This window comes from Microcebus murinus, chromosome 4 (assembly GCF_040939455.1).
Source record: "Microcebus murinus isolate Inina chromosome 4, M.murinus_Inina_mat1.0, whole genome shotgun sequence".
NCBI classification, from domain to species: Eukaryota; Metazoa; Chordata; class Mammalia; order Primates; family Cheirogaleidae; genus Microcebus; species Microcebus murinus.
The window spans coordinates 51,846,510-51,865,351 of NC_134107.1; the positions used below are offsets into that span (position 1 = coordinate 51,846,510).

The 18,842-nt window shown below is 42.2% G+C and overlaps 1 protein-coding gene and 2 pseudogenes across 6 annotated transcripts in view; 1 reads left to right on the forward strand and 2 right to left on the reverse strand.

Moving 5' to 3' along the window:
* The first annotated feature begins 4,058 nt into the window (after window positions 1-4,058).
* LOC142870803 (uncharacterized) lies at window positions 4,059-4,158 on the forward strand (annotated as a pseudogene).
* Window positions 4,159-8,392: 4,234 nt separating this feature from the next.
* Window positions 8,393-9,012, reverse strand: LOC105881949 (chromobox protein homolog 1-like; annotated as a pseudogene).
* A 6,188-nt stretch (window positions 9,013-15,200) lies between these two features.
* Window positions 15,201-18,842, reverse strand: part of ZNF143 (zinc finger protein 143) — a 58,090-nt gene continuing 54,448 nt past the window's right edge. For all 6 annotated transcript variants that reach the window (XM_012784019.2, XM_076002187.1, XM_076002188.1 and 3 more), the window contains 2 exons: window positions 16,963-17,109; window positions 15,201-15,734 (listed from right to left, as the gene is read on the reverse strand). In XM_012784019.2, coding sequence (XP_012639473.1) covers window positions 15,651-15,734; window positions 16,963-17,109 — 231 coding nt within the window. In that variant the 3' untranslated portion in view covers window positions 15,201-15,650. The remainder of the gene's footprint in view (window positions 15,735-16,962; window positions 17,110-18,842) is intronic.

Genomic DNA, 18,842 nt, shown 5'->3' on the forward strand with positions numbered 1-18,842 from the left:
GGCGTAGCTATGCAGTGTATCTGCACAACCCATGCATTTCATCATGGACCAGTAAAGAAGACAAGCAGCCCTTCTCATCTGCCCCATGAGAGCTCTATTGCTCCACATGAAAGATTGGGGCCAACGATTCTATAGGAAATAGAGTCGCAAGAAATTCAGGATGGAATTCAAGGTTTGGAGAGTTATGATGATGTTCCAGAAGAAGACGACTTAACTATATTTGAATTAATGTAGATTGTTGTACCGTACTTAAAAAAAATAACACACTCCCTGAAAATAAGCCCTAGGGTGTCTTCTTGAGGAAAAATAAATATAAGACCCTGTATTATTTTGGGGGAAACACGGTATCTCTAAAACAGAGAGTGTAGACAGAATTGTGACATAAATCCTGAAGATCCCACACCCTTGGCTTTTCTGACATACTTGGAGCTCTCCTGTCTTTCAATCACTTATGCCTGAGACCTTCCCTTTCCTCACTCACCCACAACCCTTTTTCCTTCCTCTAGCTTTGCTTTTGGGAGAGGAGCTTGTGCTTCTGTCTTTTAATCTGATTATTTCATCTGGACTGGCCTTCCCACCAGTCTCAGACAAGCAGCTTTGTGTTCTGGCTGCAGTCTGTGGAGAGGTGCAGATAAGAAAGAGGGCTTCCTGGTTCTCTCTGATTCATACATTATAGCGTCACTTCTAAGTGCTGTGTAAAAGGCTCTGTCACTGGTTCCCAGCTTTGGAACATTAGGATTGCTCACAGACACCCCCCCACACACACACCCCCTGTTGACTGGATTACCTGCCTTCCATTTAAGGTTTATGAAGTAGCCCATCCCCACTCTCACCTTTCATTACTAAGCTTTGCTGACTTTCAGGGCCCTGTGTGTCAGTATGCTTGTCAATCAATTGTTAGAAACAACACAGGAACACAGAAAAATGGCCAGTATAAAGTAAATACATATAAAATATAGAAAGAATATTCTGTGCTCTTATATTGTTTCTAACAACTATTCATTTGATTATTTTGGATTTCTGGGTAGACAATCATATAATAATGCTTCCCATTTTTAGTATTTTGACTTCTTTTTTTTTTTTTTTTTTTGAGACAGAATCTCGCTCCATTGCCCAGGCTAGGGTGCCATGGCGTCAGCCTAGCTCACAGCAACCTCAAATTCCTGGACTTAAGCAATCCTACTGCCTCAGCCTCCCGAGAAGCTGAGATTATAGGCATGCGCCACCATGCCTGGCTTATTTTTTCTATATGTATTTTTTTAGTTGTCCAGCTAATTTCTTTCTATTTTTTTTTAGTAGAGAAGGGGTCTTTCTCTTGCTCAGGCTGGTCTCAAACTCCTAAGCTCAAGGATCCACACTCCTTGGCCTCCCAGAGTGCTAGGATTACAGACGTGAGCCACTGTGCCCAGCCTTGACCCTTTTTTTGAATTAGAGTCTCACTCTGTTGCCTGGGCTAGAGAGCCATGGTGTCAGCCTAGCTCACAACAACTTAAAACTCCTGTGTATGACATTTGTACATCAATTACGGGTATGATTCCCAAAACAATTACAATAGTAACATGAAAGATCACTGATCACAGATCACCATAACAGACATAATAACAAAATAATTTGAAATGTTTTGAGAATTACTAAAATGTGACATGGAAACACAAAGTGAGCACATGCTGTTGGAAAACTGATGCTGATAGACTTGCTAGATGCAGGGTTGTCACAAACCTTCAATTTGTAAAAAAAAAAAAAAAAAAGTAATATCTGTGAAGCACAATGAAATGAGGTATGCCTGTATTTTTTTTCCAGGTGTTTTACATCTACATTTATAAATGAGACTGGTACATAGTTTTCCTGTTGTACAATGTAAAATGTTGGCTTATGAAGAAACACTGGAATGTTTACTTCTTTATCATTTGGAATAGCTTTAATAGTATGAAATGATTAATGCCCTGAAAGTTTGAAAGAAGTTGCTCATTACTCTATCTAGTTTCAGCTTTTTTTTTTTTTTTTTTTTTTTTTGAGACAGAGTCTCACTTTGTTGCCCAGGCTAGAGTGAGTGCCGTGGCGTCAGCCTAGCTCAGAGCAACCTCAATCTCCTGGGCTCAAGCAATCCTACTGCATCAGCCTCCCGAGTAGCTGGGATTACAGGCATGTGCCACCATGCCCGGCTAATTTTTTCTCTATATATATATTAGTTGGCCAATTAATTTCTTTCTATTTATAGTAGAGACTAGGTCTCGCTCTTGCTCAGGCTGGTCTCAAACTCCTGAGCTCAAATGATCCTCCCATCTCGGCCTCCCAGAGTGCTAGGATTACAGGCGTGAGCCACCGCGCCCGGCCTGAGGATAGCTTTTGACAGTTTCCATCTAAATTATTTATGTTCAGATTTTTTACTTTTTGAGTCCCTGTTGGTAATTTACATTTCCTTGAATGTTATCTATTTCATTTGGATTTTAAATTGTATTACCACAGGGTTGGGCAAAGTATTCCCTTGTAATTCTCATCATTTCCTCTGTATGGATGGTTATAAATCCTTTCTCATTCCTGATTTGTACCTTTATATTCTTTATTTCTTTTTTGTTTGTTTTGTTAGCTAGTGTTCTATCAGTTTTGTTGCTTGCTTCTTCCCACCCAAAAGAACCAGATCTTAGATTTATTCACCAATTATATTCTTTTTCTGATTTTGAACTAATTCAATTTGCCTTTATCCTTAATTTTTTCCTTTTGCTTTCTTTAGATTTTGCTTTCTTGTGACTGTTTTCCCCTTTTAATTTCTTGCATTTCTGCTTTGTTAATGAACTTTTATTATTTTTTTTCTCACTCAGTAATAAAATTGTTTAAGGCTGTGCATTTTCTTGTGAATACTACTATGGCTATATTCCATAAGTAGCATTTCATTATTTATTTTTTAAGTAGTCTATAATTCAGGTTTTTAAACTTTGTATGGAAGTATAATACACATAGATAAAAGCAAACATATCAAAACAGATACAGTTTGGTGTAGATTTAATATCCAGATTAAGAAACAGAACATTACCAACACCCAGTGCTGACTATATAATTTGCAGGGCCCAGTGCAAAATGAAAATGCTCAGCCTTTTGTTCAGGTTTTCTTAAGAACTTTAGCATGGTGACAGCAGAGCATTAACCAAGAGGTGAGTCTGAGTGCAGGGCTAGTGTACATGCCACAAAGCTGGCCCTGCCAGCTCTCCCTTGTGCTTTCCTCTAATCCCTAACTCTGCCTCCCTACCAAGTGTAACCACCACCCAGCTGCAAATAGCACAGCATTATATCCTTTGCTCAGCATTATATCCATGAGGATTTTTCATACTTTTTGAGACAAGGTCTTGCTCTGTCACCCAGGCTAGAGTGTAGTGGCCTCATCACAGCTCACTGCAACTTCAAAATCCTGAGATCAAGTGATCCTCCTGCCTCAGCCTCCCGAGTAGCTGGGACTACAGGCACATACCACCATGCCCAGCTAATTTTTCTATTTTTAGTAGAGATGAGGTCTCACTCTTGCTCAGGCTGGTCTCTAACTCCTGGCCTCACGCAATCTGCTTCATCCTTCATCCCAAAGTGCTAGTATTACAGGGTGAGCCACCATACCTGACCTCATTCATACTTTTACATGTAGCTGAAGATCATACATTCTTATTGCTATATAGATTAACAGTCTGTAATTCAGATTTGGTTTGTCACTGATTAAAGAGTTGTTTAGGAGGACTTTAAAATATTTCCAGGTATTTGAATTCATTAGGCTAAGGATTAACTTCCTAGTTTCAGAGGTGGGGCTAGAAGCAGATTCATTTTCCCTGAATGAGTGGGTCCTTACTCATAGAATACATAGTATGGGTAAGAAACGCCAACCAAGCTTTATTCTCTCCTCATGTTCTTCTGATACTCAATGAAAAAGAAAGAGGAAGAAACTCTACAATTAGGGTAGTTAAGGGTAACAGGGATTTTGAAAAAACATCTCCAGGCAAAGTGTAATAGCACGTACTGACTGTAGACCTAGGGCCTGCAGTTGTTTTGTCAGCCCATGAGTTCCCGAGGAAACTAGGAAGAAACTGGGTCTTTCTTTTTCTGCTCAGAGCAGCCTCCTTGGTAGTGTATGCAGCCTGTTGCTTGTATGGGTTGCTCTAAGGAACCTTGGAGACAGTCCCTTCCGATATATGTTCATGTGTCAGACCTTGTGATGTCCCCAATCTAGGCTCCAGACAGGTATTTAAGGTGCCTTTGGAAAGCCCCAGGGCACCATGGGCAGGGTTCACATTGGCCAAGTCATTGTATCTGTCTGCACCAAACTGCAGAACAAGGAGCATGTGATTGAGGCCCTACATAGGGCCAAGTTCAAATTCCCTGGCCACCAGAAGATCCACATCTCAAAGAAGTGAGGCTTTACCAAGTCTAATGTGGATGAATTTGAAGACATGGTGGCTGAGAATCGGCTCATCTCAGATGGCTGTGGGGTCAAGTACATCCCCAATCATGGCCCGATGGACAAGTGGCAGGCCCCGCACTCATGAGGGCTTCCACTGTGCTCTCCCTCATTTGCACCCACCAATAAATCCTACTTCATGTCCAAAAAAGAAAAATGTTTTTTTTTGTAGAGATGAAGGTCTCACTATGTTGCCCAGGCTGGTCTCAAACTCCTGGCCTCAAACAATCCTCCTGCCTTAGCCTCCCAAAGTGCTAGGATTACAGGTGTGAGCCACTGTGCCTGGCCCAGCCTTATATTTAAGACCTACAGCTCAAATTTGATGACTAAAGATAGAAAGATTTTTACAAAGTATTATTTACTTGAGGTGGAGGGCTTATCATTGACATTCTTTCTTTAAAACAAATAATAGTTTTATTTATTTAAAAATATATAATAAAAAACTCATAAGGCAAAATCCAAAAGACATAAAAATGTATACAGTGAAAAGTAAATCTCCCTCTCACCCCTAGCTTCCAACCTATTCCCCAGAGGATCCAACATTATGGATTTCTTGTATATCCTTTCAGAAATAACCTATGCAAATATATGTAATCTTTTAAATGTTTTTATAAGCAATTATAGTATATTATGGACACTGCTCTGTTCTTTTCTTTTTCAATTAATATTTATTGGAGATTGTTTCATATTAATGCATATAGAACTGCTTCATTCTTTTTTTTTTTATTTGTTTTTGAGACAGAGTCTCACTTTGTTGCCCAGGCTAGAGTGAGTGCCATGGCGTCAGCCTTGCTCACAGCAACCTCAAACTCCTGGGCTCAAGCGATCCTCCTGCCTCAGCCTCCCAAGTAGCTGGGACTACAGGCATGAGCCACCATGCCCAGCTAATTTTTTTTCTATATATATTAGTTGGCCAATTAATTTCTATTTATAGTAAAGCCAGGGTCTCGCTCTTGCTCAGGCTGCTTTCAAACTCCGGACCTTGAGCAATCCGCCTGCCTCAGCCTCCCAGAGTGCTAGGATTACAGACGTGAGCCACCGCGCCTGGCCTGCTTCATTCTTTTTAAACCCTGCATAGCACTCCATTGTCTGGATGAATCATACTTCGTAAAAAAGATTTCCATTTCTTTTTTTTTTTAACAGCTTTATTGAAGTCAATTTGTATGCCACAAAATTCACCGGTAGAGCAGGGCATGATGAAATCCTTCAGCATTAGAGAAAAGACTGTCCTGGTCAAGGCACAGCTGACTCATTTGTTCCAGAAGGAAGTGGACTATAGGTTGCTCCCTGAACCTATATCACTCCTGCTGCTGCTGGTTGACCCCAGGGCCCACTATTGTGTCTTTCATTCGTTAACCAGTTCCTTTATTATTATTTTTTAATAAATATATAGTTTATTAAGACAAAAATTCAGTGACAGTGTGGCATGAAGTTTACCTTTAAACAAAATTTTCACAGAAATCTAACAGATGCCTAAAAAGATTTTACAGTGTAGCTCTAGTTGCAAATCTAGATAATGTCAAAAACTGATGGATCTTGTGATTCAAGACAGAGCATTTCATGTGTCATGTAATTCTTAGGACTTTTTTTTTTTTTTTTTTTAGAGACAGGGGTCTCACTCTTGCTGAGGCTGGTCTCGAACTCCTGACCTCAAGAGACCCTCCTGCCCCGGCCTCCTAGGGTGCTAGGATTATAGGTGTGAGCCACCATGCCCAGCCTAGAACTTTTTAAAAAATGTTTTTGTTTGTTGTGTTTTACAGTGAACCATTGCCCCAGTATGAAAGTTTAATCTTCTCCTGAGATCTGGGCTTTTGAAATCATTCAACTCTTGAATTGATTCAATAAAACTTGCGCTGTCAGTGACTGAACCCTGCCACCAATGGTTTTTAGAGTTCAAAGTTCAAAAACTGAACAAAACAGGCCGGCACCGTGGCTCACGCCTGTAATCCTAGCACTCTGGGAGACCGAGGCCTGAAAGATTGCTTGAGCCCAGGAGTTTGAAGTTGCTGTGAGCTAGGCTGACGCCACAGCACTCTGGCACTCTAGCCAGGGCAACAGAGTGAGACTCTGTCTCAAAGAGAACACAATAAAATAGGGAGGCTCCCCAAGAGTTCTCCTCCCTAAGAGTATGGGCCCTTTTCTTCCCTCCTCTCCCATCTCTTGTACCAGCCTCCTCCCCAACACCTCAGCCAGTGGCTTGGGAGAACAAGCTGATATTAATGTTTATAACTTCATAACTGGAAGAGAAAGGGTCATCTTATTTAATTTCAGAAATTAGCACCCCTAGGACAGAATGACCTGCCTATGTATACTCTCAATAAAAGGCTTTTCCTCCTCAGTCAGTTTCCATCTCCAAAATGGCAGGTTTGGTGACTTATGAGCTGGCTTAATACTTTGTGGGGAACAGCGTTAAGCTCAGGCAGGGAACGCCTTGGCTTATAGGTTTCAGGCATTCACAGCTTTTAAACAGTCTCTCACAGTCCTCATTTATGGTGCCAATGACATTTTTTGAAAAGGTAAAATATTATGGACATAGAAGCAACTTCATTAGTTGTCTGTTCTTTCCATCATTTCACCATTTTCTCAATTGGGCCCCAAATTTTTAGCCAAAACGATCCTACTCATCTCCCTTCTTTCCTTCCCCATCCCTCCCACCCATAAATAATATACCAGTAATAGCCAAAAACCACACACATGCTATGCTGTAAAAATGCAGGGTTAACACTACTGGGAAGAAGGCTGTGGATTGTGGAGATGCTCTTTGAAGATCTACAGTATCTTTTTGCTTTCCCCCACACCCAGCTCTGCAAATTTTGTCCTTCCTAGAAGGCCTTTTGCTTTTCTCAGCAAAGCGCAGAATGGGTGAAACACTTATTCCCCCTTCCCTCCACTTGGTAGGGTGTTCAAACTATACCACCTGAAAGGCTTCAAAGCATTCTGCTGCCAGGCACAGAAACTGTATTGGCTCTTCAAAGGACATCTTCTCAAGCTACCTCTATGGTGTTTCCCCTTTTTTTTTTTTTTTTGAGACAGAGTCTCGCTTTGTTGCCCAGGCTAGAGTGAGTGCCGTGGCGTCAGCCTAGCTCACAGCAACCTCAAACTCCTGGGCTCAAGGGATCTTCCTGCCTCAGCCTCCCGAGTAGCTGGGACTACAGGCATGCGCCACCATGCTCGGCTAATTTTTATATATATATATATATATATATATATATATATATATTTTTTTTTTTTTTTTTTTTTTAGTTGTCCAGCTAACTTCTTTCTATTTTTTTTAATAGAGACGGGGTTCTCGCTCTTGCTCAGGCTGGTTTCAAACTCCTGACCTCGAGCAATCCGCCCGCCTCAGCCTCCCAGAGTGCTAGGATTACAGGCGTAAGCCACTGTGCCCGGACTCTTTTTTATGTATATATATTTTTTTAGTTGTCCAGCTAATTTCTTTCTATTTTTTTTTTTTTTGAGACAGAGTCTCGCTTTGTTGCCCAGGCTAGAGTGAGTGCTGTGGCATCAGCCTAGCTCACAGCAACCTCAAACTCCTGGGCTCGAGCAATCCTCCTGCCTCAGCCTCCCAAGTAGCTGGGACTACAGGCATGCGCCACCATGCCCAGCTAATTTTTTTCTATATCTATTAGTTGGCCAATTAATTTCTTTCTATTAATAGTAGAGATGGGGGTCTCGCTCTTGCTCAGGCTGGTTTCGAACTCCTGACCTCGAGCAATCTGCCCGCCTCAGCCTCCCAGAGTGCTAGGATTACAGGCGTGAGCCACCGTGCCTGGCCTCTTTCTATTTTTTTAGTAGAGACAGGGTCTCGCTCTTGCTCAGGCTGGTTTGAACTCCTGAGCTCAAACAATCCTCCTACCTCGGCCTCCCAGAGTGCTACATACATGAGCTATTAGCCCGGCCGTGTTTCCCCTCTTGAAATCCACAGTCAGTTGTGACAGGGACTGGTACTCAGAAGAGTTAATTCTTGTCATCATTTTTGTCATCATCCTTCAAGGGGTAACAGTGCTACATCAGCCTTTCCTCATAGAAGGATATGACAACCTATGGGCACTTGACAGTGGCTTGCTTGGCAGGGACCAGGTCAGCCTCATCAGAGTTTTCCATTTCATCAGGGACATGAGCTCCCCACCAGCGTCTACAGCTCCAATAATCCGCTCCGGCTCCCAACCCAGAGCAAAGCCTCCTGGCTTTTCTGACGCTTCTTTCTTCCTCTGTGGTTTGCTCTCCTCTCCCTTATCTTCAGAATCAGGATCAGCTTTGCTGGCCTCCCTGTGATTCATCTGTCTCACGTGCTGTTTTCTGTGCAGAAACTCAGCAATGAGGTCGGGAAATGCAGGTTCTCTTCTGGCTCTCAGGTGTTGTCCTCATCCAAGAAACTCTCCCACTTTATTTTTTTTATTTTTATTTTTTTCTTTTTTTTTTTAGACTGAATGGGTCTGTGGAAACTCTCCCACTTTAGAAGGTTCTCCACTTTGCCCTTTACTCCTCCACGGTGGAGAACGTTTTCCCCCCACATACTCCTCTTCCTCCTCTTCTACCATCTCCTCCACTCTCTGCGTGTTTTGTTTTTTCCCCATAGTGCCCGCTGTCTTTCTGGTATAAAGAATGACGCTGCTCAGAGCAGCACCCCAAAACCCAAGAAGAATTGGTGGTGTGCTACTGGGGTGTCATGTCGGGCCAGCAGAGGGAGTGGTGCCCAGGGACACAACAAGCTGGGTGACTGTGGTGGAGGCCCTCACTGAAGTGACCCAGCCAGTGGCCCTACCCCAGTTCCTTTATTTTTGGCTTTGAAATACCCACAAGTTTCCACCAATAGTGAAGCCCACTTTTGCTGAAAAAGTGGTCCATTTTTCCGTTGCTCCTGCTTTTCTGGTTAAAAGGACATGAAGGGGCCAGGCATGGTGGCTCATGCCTATAAATCCTAGCACTCTGAGAGGACAAGACAGGAGGATCATTTGAGGCCAGGAGTTCAGGACCAGCCTAAGCAAGAGTGAGACCCCATCTCTACAAAAAATAGAAAAATTAGCTGGGCGTGGCACCTGTAGTCCCAGCTACTTAGGAGGCTGAGGCAGGAGGATCACCTGAGCCCAGAAGCTTGAGGTTGCTGTGAGCTAGGTTGATGTCACTGCACTCTAGCCCAGAGACAGAGCAAGACCCTTTCTCAAAACAAACAAACAGAAAGGACATGAAGCCATATCAGGGTGTTGGAAAAGCCCAAAGGCAGTAGCCAAACCTGCCTGATCAGTTTTATTTGAGTCAAATATATGGTGAGTGTGGGAGCTGCTCCCAAACAGGACCTACTTCTCTACCATGGCCCTCAACAGCATTAAAGCCTTGTCGCTGGCTTGGGGTAAAGGTTTCCAATCTAAAAAGATAAGCCAACCCCCTTGCCCAGGGCAGCAGAGATTATACCTCTTTGCTTTTCCCTTAGATATTGCAGAATTTGAAGGGTGCTGGGCCTGAGGCTGCAACCTAGATTACAGCTGTTTTGCACAATCCTTCCTTAGGCTCTGGGGCTTTGGGGGCAGATTAGTGAAGGTGTTTAGGTTTATGGAAAACTTTTGGATGCTGCCTCCTGTGCATCCCAGGGAAACCCTTACAGGGGTGAGGCAAACTAGGAAGAAATTTAGGACTGACCTCAGAGCTGGAATCTTATTTCTTTTCATCTGAATGCAGATAAGTGAGCAGAAACACCTTTTGCCAGACAATTTTCATTTTAACTATTCATGCAATTATCCTGAATTTTGAGTATTCTTCACTCTCAGCATGACTTTCTGTCCTTCAATTTTAGCCATGCTCTGGAAGCAAAATGAAACTACTGCATGGAGCATTGAGGAGTCTCTCTGTACATCTCAAGCCAGATAAGTTTAGAGTTGGAGCGAACAGCTAGAGGAGACCTGCTACTCTGTGAGGCCTCCAGGAGTTACAGGGAAGTTTAAATTCCCAGTTGTCCTAAGGGAGCCCATAGTGTAACAGAAGAAACAGATAATATATTCCCCAAACACACATCACACATCTGCAGCAAAAAGAGAAGTGCTAATAGAAGCACATTTCTCAGCAGGGCAGGTGACATAATCTGTGAGGCTCAGTACAAAATGAAAATGCTGGGCCTGGTGGTCAGAAATCAGGAAAGGGGTGCTTTTAAAGGTGTGCATGAAGTCAGATGCAAAAAGACAAATATTATATAATATGAGGTACCTAGAATAGTCAAATTCATAGAGACAGAAAATAGAATGGTGGTTGCCAGGGGTTAGGGTTAGGGGGAACACAGTTATTGTTTAATGGGCATAGAGTTTCCGTTTGGGATGATGAAAAAGTGCTGGGGATGAATTGGTGATGGTTGCACAACAACGTGAATATATAGTCATCCTTGGTATCTGTGGGGGACTGGGTCCAGGACTCCCTGAGGATACCAAAATCCATGGATGCTCAAGTCTCTGATATAAAATGGTGTAGTATTTGCATATAACCTATGCACATCCTCCTGTGTACTTTAAGTGATCTCTAGATTACTTATAATACCCAGTACAATGCCCACATGTCACTTCATTCTCATGGATTCAATGTAGTACTTGGTGCACCAAAAATTCAAGTTTTCTTTTTAGAACTTTGTGGAATTTTTTTCCTGAATATTTTCCATTCGTGTTTGGTTGAATCCACAGATGTGGAGCCCATGGATACAGAGGGCTGCACTTAATGCCACTGAATTGTACACTCAAAAATGGTTAAAATGGTAAATTTATGTTATGTATATTTTACTATACACACACAAAAAAGGGAGACATAAGTTTTTTCCTTTTTTTACAGTCTCTCCCATGACTTGTCATGGTGCCTATTATTTGACATTCAATGTTCTAAATAAAGAAAAATTAAATATCTAAAATTTTAGCATGAATTTTGTCCTTCATTTTTATATCACATGCAATGCCAATTTTATTTATTTTTATATTTATTCATTTATTTTGAGATAGGGTTTCACTCTGTCACCTAGGCTTGTATGCAGTGACATGATTATAGCTCACTGCAGCCTTGAACTCTTGGGCTCACGCAATTCTCCCAAACCTTCCAAGTAGCTAGGACTGTGTTTGTGGCACCACATTTGGCTAATTTTTAAAAACATATTTTTTGCAGAGATGAATCTCACTATGTTGCCCAGGCTGGTCTTGAACCCCTAGTCTCAAGTGATCCTCCTGCCTCGGCCTCCCAAAGTGCTGGGATTACAGGCATTAGCCACCATGCCAGGCAGCAATTCCAATTTTAAATGCAAATATCAGAGTATTTAACTCATTTTTGGAATCACTGAAATTACACAATTTGTATTTTGTGGCTTATCCCAGGAGAGTCTCAGGCTGGCTAGCAGAGAGAAATACAAACCAGACTCTGTAAAGTTGGAGGGAGGAAGAAGGAATTCCTTCAGGTGCAGAGCCAGTTGAGAGTCCTCCAGGGCATAGGACCTGTCAGCTGCCAGCTTCCCCTTCCTGCTGGGTGTCTCCCCTTTCCACAGCCCTGCTACCCCAGCCCACAGCAAATGGGGTTGGGGTAGCAGTTTAAAGACCAAGTGTCTTTAAACTCAGAGCTGTGACACTCTTGGTAAAGGGATGGGCAGGAGGCTCACCCTTGTCAAGGCTCAGCTAAGGCTGGCCACCCACCAGGAGCATTGCGGTGCTGCCAGCCTCGGGTGGGGATGGCCACCACCATGCCCTACTCCAGAGGGTGCATGCACTGGACACTGACCCTGCCTGCATTGGCACCAGGCCCCTGCCAAGGGCAGAGGGTGGCATCAGTTGCAGGGTGAGGGCAAGAAGGGGGAGGCCAGGGGGGAGAGTGGTGGTGAGAGAGCCCTTCCAGGGAGGCAGCAGGGGTGGGACTTTGTGTAAGCCCAGGCTCCAAGTTCCAGCCCCTGCTACATCGTGGCATGGGCCTTCGCTTACAAAACACACATTTAAAGATAGACTTATTATGAATTTCAGGACTGCAACCACAGAGCAATAAACCTCAAGTGCAGGGCCCTTCTGAGTATAGGGTCTTGCTCAAACTGTACTGGTTTCACGCCCATGAAGCCAGCCTGTTCCTCAGGCAAAAGAGGGAACTTGGCTGGAGAATTATTTGAAAGATCCCCTATCCCGAAAGGAAAGCTAAGCAGAGAAATTGCTTATCGTGGAGGAAGCTGAGGCAGCCTTTTTCTACTCGCACATGCTCCCTTTCCCTCCTTGGTACTAGACTTCAACTCTGCCCCTTTCCTTGTCACTTCCCACTGCCTGCTCACTGTTGGGGTCTGATAGTTAACTGGTCTGCAATCTTATCTGAGCCAGGAGATACTAGACCATAAATTCCTTGGGCTGATAAATGGAATGCAGTCAACTTCAGCCCTCCTCGCTGCTTGGAAACTGTCCACAGTTAGTTTGTCCCTGAAAGCCTGGGAGTGGGTGTGGGGGAAGGAAAGATCGGGCCCTCTGGGCAGCTGCCACCTGTGAGGGATAAGGGAAGCCAAGTCCCTCCTTACTCTAGTCTAGTTCCTAAGTTCTCACCAGGAGTGCAGACTGTAGGTAATGCACTTTGTAGTGGCCTCAAGTTGTGTCGGGTAGAGCAGAGTGATCCAATGCAATGTCTGGATCATATTGCACAGGTTTGTACTCCAACTGGCTCCATTTGCTAGAATGTACTCTACTTTCATCATGTGCCTTTTTGGGATTTTTCAACTTTGGAGGACTCCCTTCCGTATCCTGCCCTGTGATAAGACCCACAGCATCTTCACTAGCAACTGGCGGCGCCTCAGCTAGAGTCTTCCCTTGGGGGAAATAGATCACCTTGCCAGGCTCATGTGGTCCCACTCCCAGGAAGGCAGGACAGGGACAACCAGCAGTGCCCCATGCCCTTTTCTCTGGGTGCCAGTAGGAAGGCATTTTCAGGCACACCACAACAGTCCATCTCAGCACTGCCCAATCCAACTGCCAGAGGGGCTGGGACTAAGGGGAAATGCCCTGGAACCTGAGCAAAGTCTGCTGCAAGGGGCAGAGGGAGGCTGTCAGCTTGGATTTTGGTCCTTGGAAGCAGAGCATCTTGGCTGGGCCCAGTGGGGAGAAGCTTCCTGTCAGCAGCCAGGACTGGCACCAGGAGGCTGGGATCACCCTGTGGTTTCCACGATTCTGATCTTCATCCCACCCTTCCCAACCCTTCCTGAGCCACAGCAGGCCTCAGGTGGGAGTTGTGTGTGTGTCTAAATGTCTCTGTGAATGTAGACTGGAGCTGTGCGTGACTAGCTTTTTATAGTGTGTGTGTGTAGTTCTGAAGGAAAAACCACCAATCCCTTGCCCAACCCTGAAGGGTTTACCATTTCAAATGGTTCAGTCATGACCCTTTTTAGCAAGAGTTCAAAGAACCTGGCCAAAGATAACATATTAAATAAAACAGCACAACATTCCCCCCTTTCTACTGTAAAGCTTGAAATGAAAAACAGCCACATTTTAGCTCTCTGGTAGACAAAGCTCAGTGAATGACAGTACAAGAGAGGTTGCTGAGGAATAGCCCTTCATCTTTTTTTTTTATCTCAGTGGATGGTATGCTGAATTTTCAACATTAGAAAATGGTTTTTCAACTACTTAGGTTATTAGGCAATCAGAAATTACCACAGTTCATCTTGATAATCTCTGCCACAAATTATCATTTGAGGAGGTAACTGTGGTATGGTCAAAAAACACATTGGATTTGGAGTGAGAAAGTCTGGGTTCTCAAAGTGTTTGCCCTGCCTTTCCATAGGTCTGGGTAAGATAATTGGCCTCTTTGGAACCTCAGTTTCCTCACGTACAAAAGAGGGGTAGTAAATCCCACACATCTCACAAAATTGTTGTGAATATATGAAAATATATGGAAAAATACTTATTCTGTGCTTGATATATAACATATTCTCAGGCTGGGCGCGGTGGCTCACACCTATAATACTAGCACTCTGGGAGGCCAAGGTGGGAGGATTGCTTGAGCTCCAGAGTTCAAGACCAGCCTGAGGGAGAGCAAGACCTCGTCTCTACTAAAAATAGAAAAAGTTAGCTGGGCGAGGTGGCATGCACCTGTAGTTCCAGCTACTCAGGATGCTCAGGCAGGAGGAGTACATGAGCCCCAAAGTTGGAGGTTGCAGTGACCCCACTGCACTCCAGCTGAGGCAACAGAGTGAGACTTTATCTCCAAAAACAAAACAAAACAACCCCAACATACTCTCAATACATGTATTGGGATATAATCTATTACTTTTTTGGTATTTTCTGCAACATTTCCCCCCTTCACCATCAATTTACTAAAACAAATATAAAGGTAACATTTTAAAAATTGCTGTATTCAAAATTAATAATAAACTTTAGGGTAAATAAGCTTTAAAACAAAATCACATAAGCAAAAATAAATAATTTACACCAACCCACTAACCTAATTTTCAGAGGAAAGCCATTTCCAATAACAGCACTGTTATCCTGGGTACTAACCTGTGGTTAAGCTTTGATAATTCATTATTTTTTAAAAACAGTAACAAAAATACTGAACACTAAGTGAAATCTTTAACAAAACTAAAACACTGGATTTAACTTTTTAATTTTAAATAACCAAACTTTGTAATTTTATACATAATCCAATGTAATGCTAATATAATTAGCATTTCAGCTCAAAGAGTTGGTATTTAACAGGGATGGGAAACCGTAAAGGAACAATCTTTAAACCATGAGATACAAATAAAAATGGACAAGTATATGGTAAAACAAAAACTGCAGACACTCTGCTAACTGGGGGAAATATCTGAAGGCTTTACATCCTTTATTATCCATGATGGCTTTTGGAATTATGATTGTTTGACATATAGAACCTTTGACATTTTAGATACAGCCTTTATTTTTTTTCACAGTAAGTTAAAAATCCATCATAAGACTGCATAAGACTTCACTAGTCTTTCATGTAAACTCTAGGAGTTTGCAATCTGATAAGAGTAACATGAAAATTTACTGTATTGCCCTAATTTCATACTTCCTTGTACACAATTAATCAGTTTGGGAATCTATTCCAAGAGTTATATACACAAAAGTGTCAAGAATAAAATGTTCTCCACTCTTGCATAAAAATGTGTACAGTGTAACAGGAATGGAAAACTTCTAATCTTCCTGGGCCCGGGCTTCATGGATTTCTGCTGCCAGAGATGAAAGGCTCCTCCTGCTTTACTGCTCCACTGTTCTGAGGATTAATCATCCAACCCTGGCGTTTCTCCTTGTTGGATCCTAGATGCTATTCTGATGGCTTCTTCCAGAGATGGCTGTTCTCCAAGCTGAAACAGGGACACACACATCAAACACTAACAATTCAAAAGCCACAGTCAAGACAATGCCAAAGAAATGCTATATGCCAAGAGTAAAACTTCTCCCTGTAATTCTGACACCAGGGCTTGTTAAGATACTACTGCTAACCCAATCATTAAGAACACAAAACCAAATTCTTGCAGGTGAGAATAATGCAGTTTCTTTATTTAGGATTTTGATAAACTCGTCATACAAGGGACAAAAGATGCTCACCTCAGCCAATGGAGAGAGAGTGTTTCCTGAGCCTTTAGCTTCTATACCCATAAACAAAATAAAATTAACAGCTGAGATTTTCTTGAGTATGTTCTAACCCTTTATCAAGTAAATACATGAAAAAAGAACTCACCCTAAGGAGAGGTAATCTGCACCTACCACCTAGGATTCTAGATTCTCTGCTTGAATCCAGGGACTCTTCCCAGCGAATGACTTTCTTCTGATATTCCCCACTTTAAAATGGGGCTGTGCAGGGATTCTCGGAGGACTAATTTAGGGTCTGAGTTTTCACTAAGGTTTCTTTCCATGGAGTAGCTCTTAAGTGCTTTATAGAATTCTACCTAATTAGACTTTTATTTTGAGAGTAAAGATGGCTGGTTGGATACACATGGGGATATATACCTGAAGTTATTTTTCTTGCTATAAATTCCCCCAGAATATGCAAATATAGTAGAGAACAAAGTGTTGGTCTCTTTGAATTCACCTCAAACACAGCAGTTTCCTTAACCACTATGGAACCAGCATGGACTATAGTCGATAGCCACAGATGAACGCACACAGCGACTGTAGCCGGGAGCTGTGATATGACTTTTCTAATTTTTCATTTTTCAAAATAAAATTGTGAACATTTAAAAATAACGTAATGAAAACATATATGTATATGTTACCTATCTGATTTACATTACAAGTGAAGCTGCCTGTAAAGTAAAACAAGCTTTCAGTGCTTTCAAGCTTTCCTCATCACACAAGAGCAAAATGGATTCGTTGTCAATGCACAGCACAAACTATCATGAGGACTATGAGTGCTGGCTGTGGGCAAGGTTTCGTGGATGGTGAGCGCCCGTACCCAAGTGGTTAAGGTAGATTAGATGACATAGAGTATTTTGCACGCCTCCTGTAAGGGTTATACACCAAGCACAGTGTACGAGGTGAGAGCTCTGAGTAGCACTGCTGTCGACTGAGATAGCCTGCCCTTGTACTCACCTGAACTGCAATCTGGGTGCCATTGGATGTTGCCACTAAGGTCAGAGGTCTGGTTTCTGTGGTTACTAAGTGATGGCTATGCGGCTGGTGCCCCATTTCTGATGAGGCAGTATGGAATGCTGCCAGATCTTGAGCCACAATTGCAACCTTAAGCAAAACAAAACAAAAAAAACCCACACACGAAGAATTAAATTTGTGATTTAAATAGGTTAAAGTCCACTTAAATCAATGGATTGTCTTCAAACAATTCCCATAGACTTGTTGAAACTTAACACAGAAAGAGACCTTATATATTGTCTATTCTTAACTTTTCTTTTTTATTTAGGGAAGTTCAGAGAGAAGAGATTCATTATCTCATTATCTAAAGTTATGAACTGAGCCCATAGCAAAACAGAGTAGAGCACACTAGAGAAGTGGGTCTGCCATGCCAGGGAGATGTGGCTGTCCTTAAATTCCATGACCCCTAACTGGCTGTTTGGGAAGTTACAAATGTGCACTAATTTGCATCTTAAATGTCTATTCCTGAGTTTGGACTAGTAGTAGAAAATACAATACTATTTTTTCCTGTTCACCTGTTATATTTAAAATTAGGTTTCCATTTAAGTAGGAAAACTGAAATGACCAGTAGCATTACTGACAAACTGTAACATCTTGCCTTATGCTCATTTCCCATTTTATATTCCATGGAAACTTTCCACGTTCCTCCTGAAGCATCTAGCCAGAGGGATTAAAAGTGCTTTTGTGGCTCTTACACCACAAATACAATTTTTTAAAATGTAGATAACATAGAAAATGGCAACAACTACTTCTGTTAGATGATATCCTCAAATTTTACTCAGCCAAATGCAGAGGAAGACCAGATTAAAAAGACCAAAACAGTAGTTTTGGAAGACCAAAACTACTGTTTTACTTGGCCATTAACCCACTAAATATTCTATATTTTAAGCTTATAGATATTTAGCTTGAATCAATCCCAGTAATGTTCCATAATCTATTATAGTAAGAAAACCAGATTTCAGTCCAGCAATGATTGAGTAACTGATATTGGATTAACTCTCCTGCAGATAATTATAAACTCTCAACAAAACTATGAAAAAGCAACTATTGGAAGGCATTGAGGAGCAATGAAAAAAGCAGGAAGAAACTGGAGGGGATTCTCAAAAGGGAGCCACATTGGGTTACATTTATATTTATTTATTTTAATTTTTAAAATTTCTTTTTAGAGATGGGGTCTCACTATGTTGCCTAGGCTTGTCTTGAACTCCTAGCCTTGAATGATCCTCCCACCTCACCCTCTCGAGTCACTGGGATTATGTTTAAAGAAGTTTTTAGCTGGGTGCAGTGACTCATACTTGTAATCTCAATGCTTTGGGAGGCAGAGGAGGAAGGAATGTTTGAGGCCAGGAGTTCAAGGTTATAGTGAACTATGATTGTGCCATAACACTCCAGCCTGGGTGATAGAGTGAGACCCTGTCTCTAAAAAAATTGAAGCAAAAAATAAGTAAAAAAATAGATTTTCCACTGAGAGTACTGTCCAGTCTAAGCAGCATAAGGTAAAAAGATACTGGAGTCATGGGCTGCTAGAATGGCTGTATATTCAGTGAAATATCCTAGAAAGGAGAGACTCAAAGTAGGGAGCTCTCAAATCTGCTATAAACTTTTGTCCAAATACTTAAGACTCTTGAACCACAAATGTGTGCAGTTTCCAATAAGGTTCCAGTAAGTCTAGCAGAAGGCAGCAGCTGCAAGGCTGAAAAGCGAAGAAAAGATTTCAGCACCACTCACCATAGAAGAGACAGAATTCGGAGTTTCAATCTTACCAACTTAGAGGGGGTTGGTAAACATCTGAGGCTTTATACCAAAATCCTAAAGACCATGCT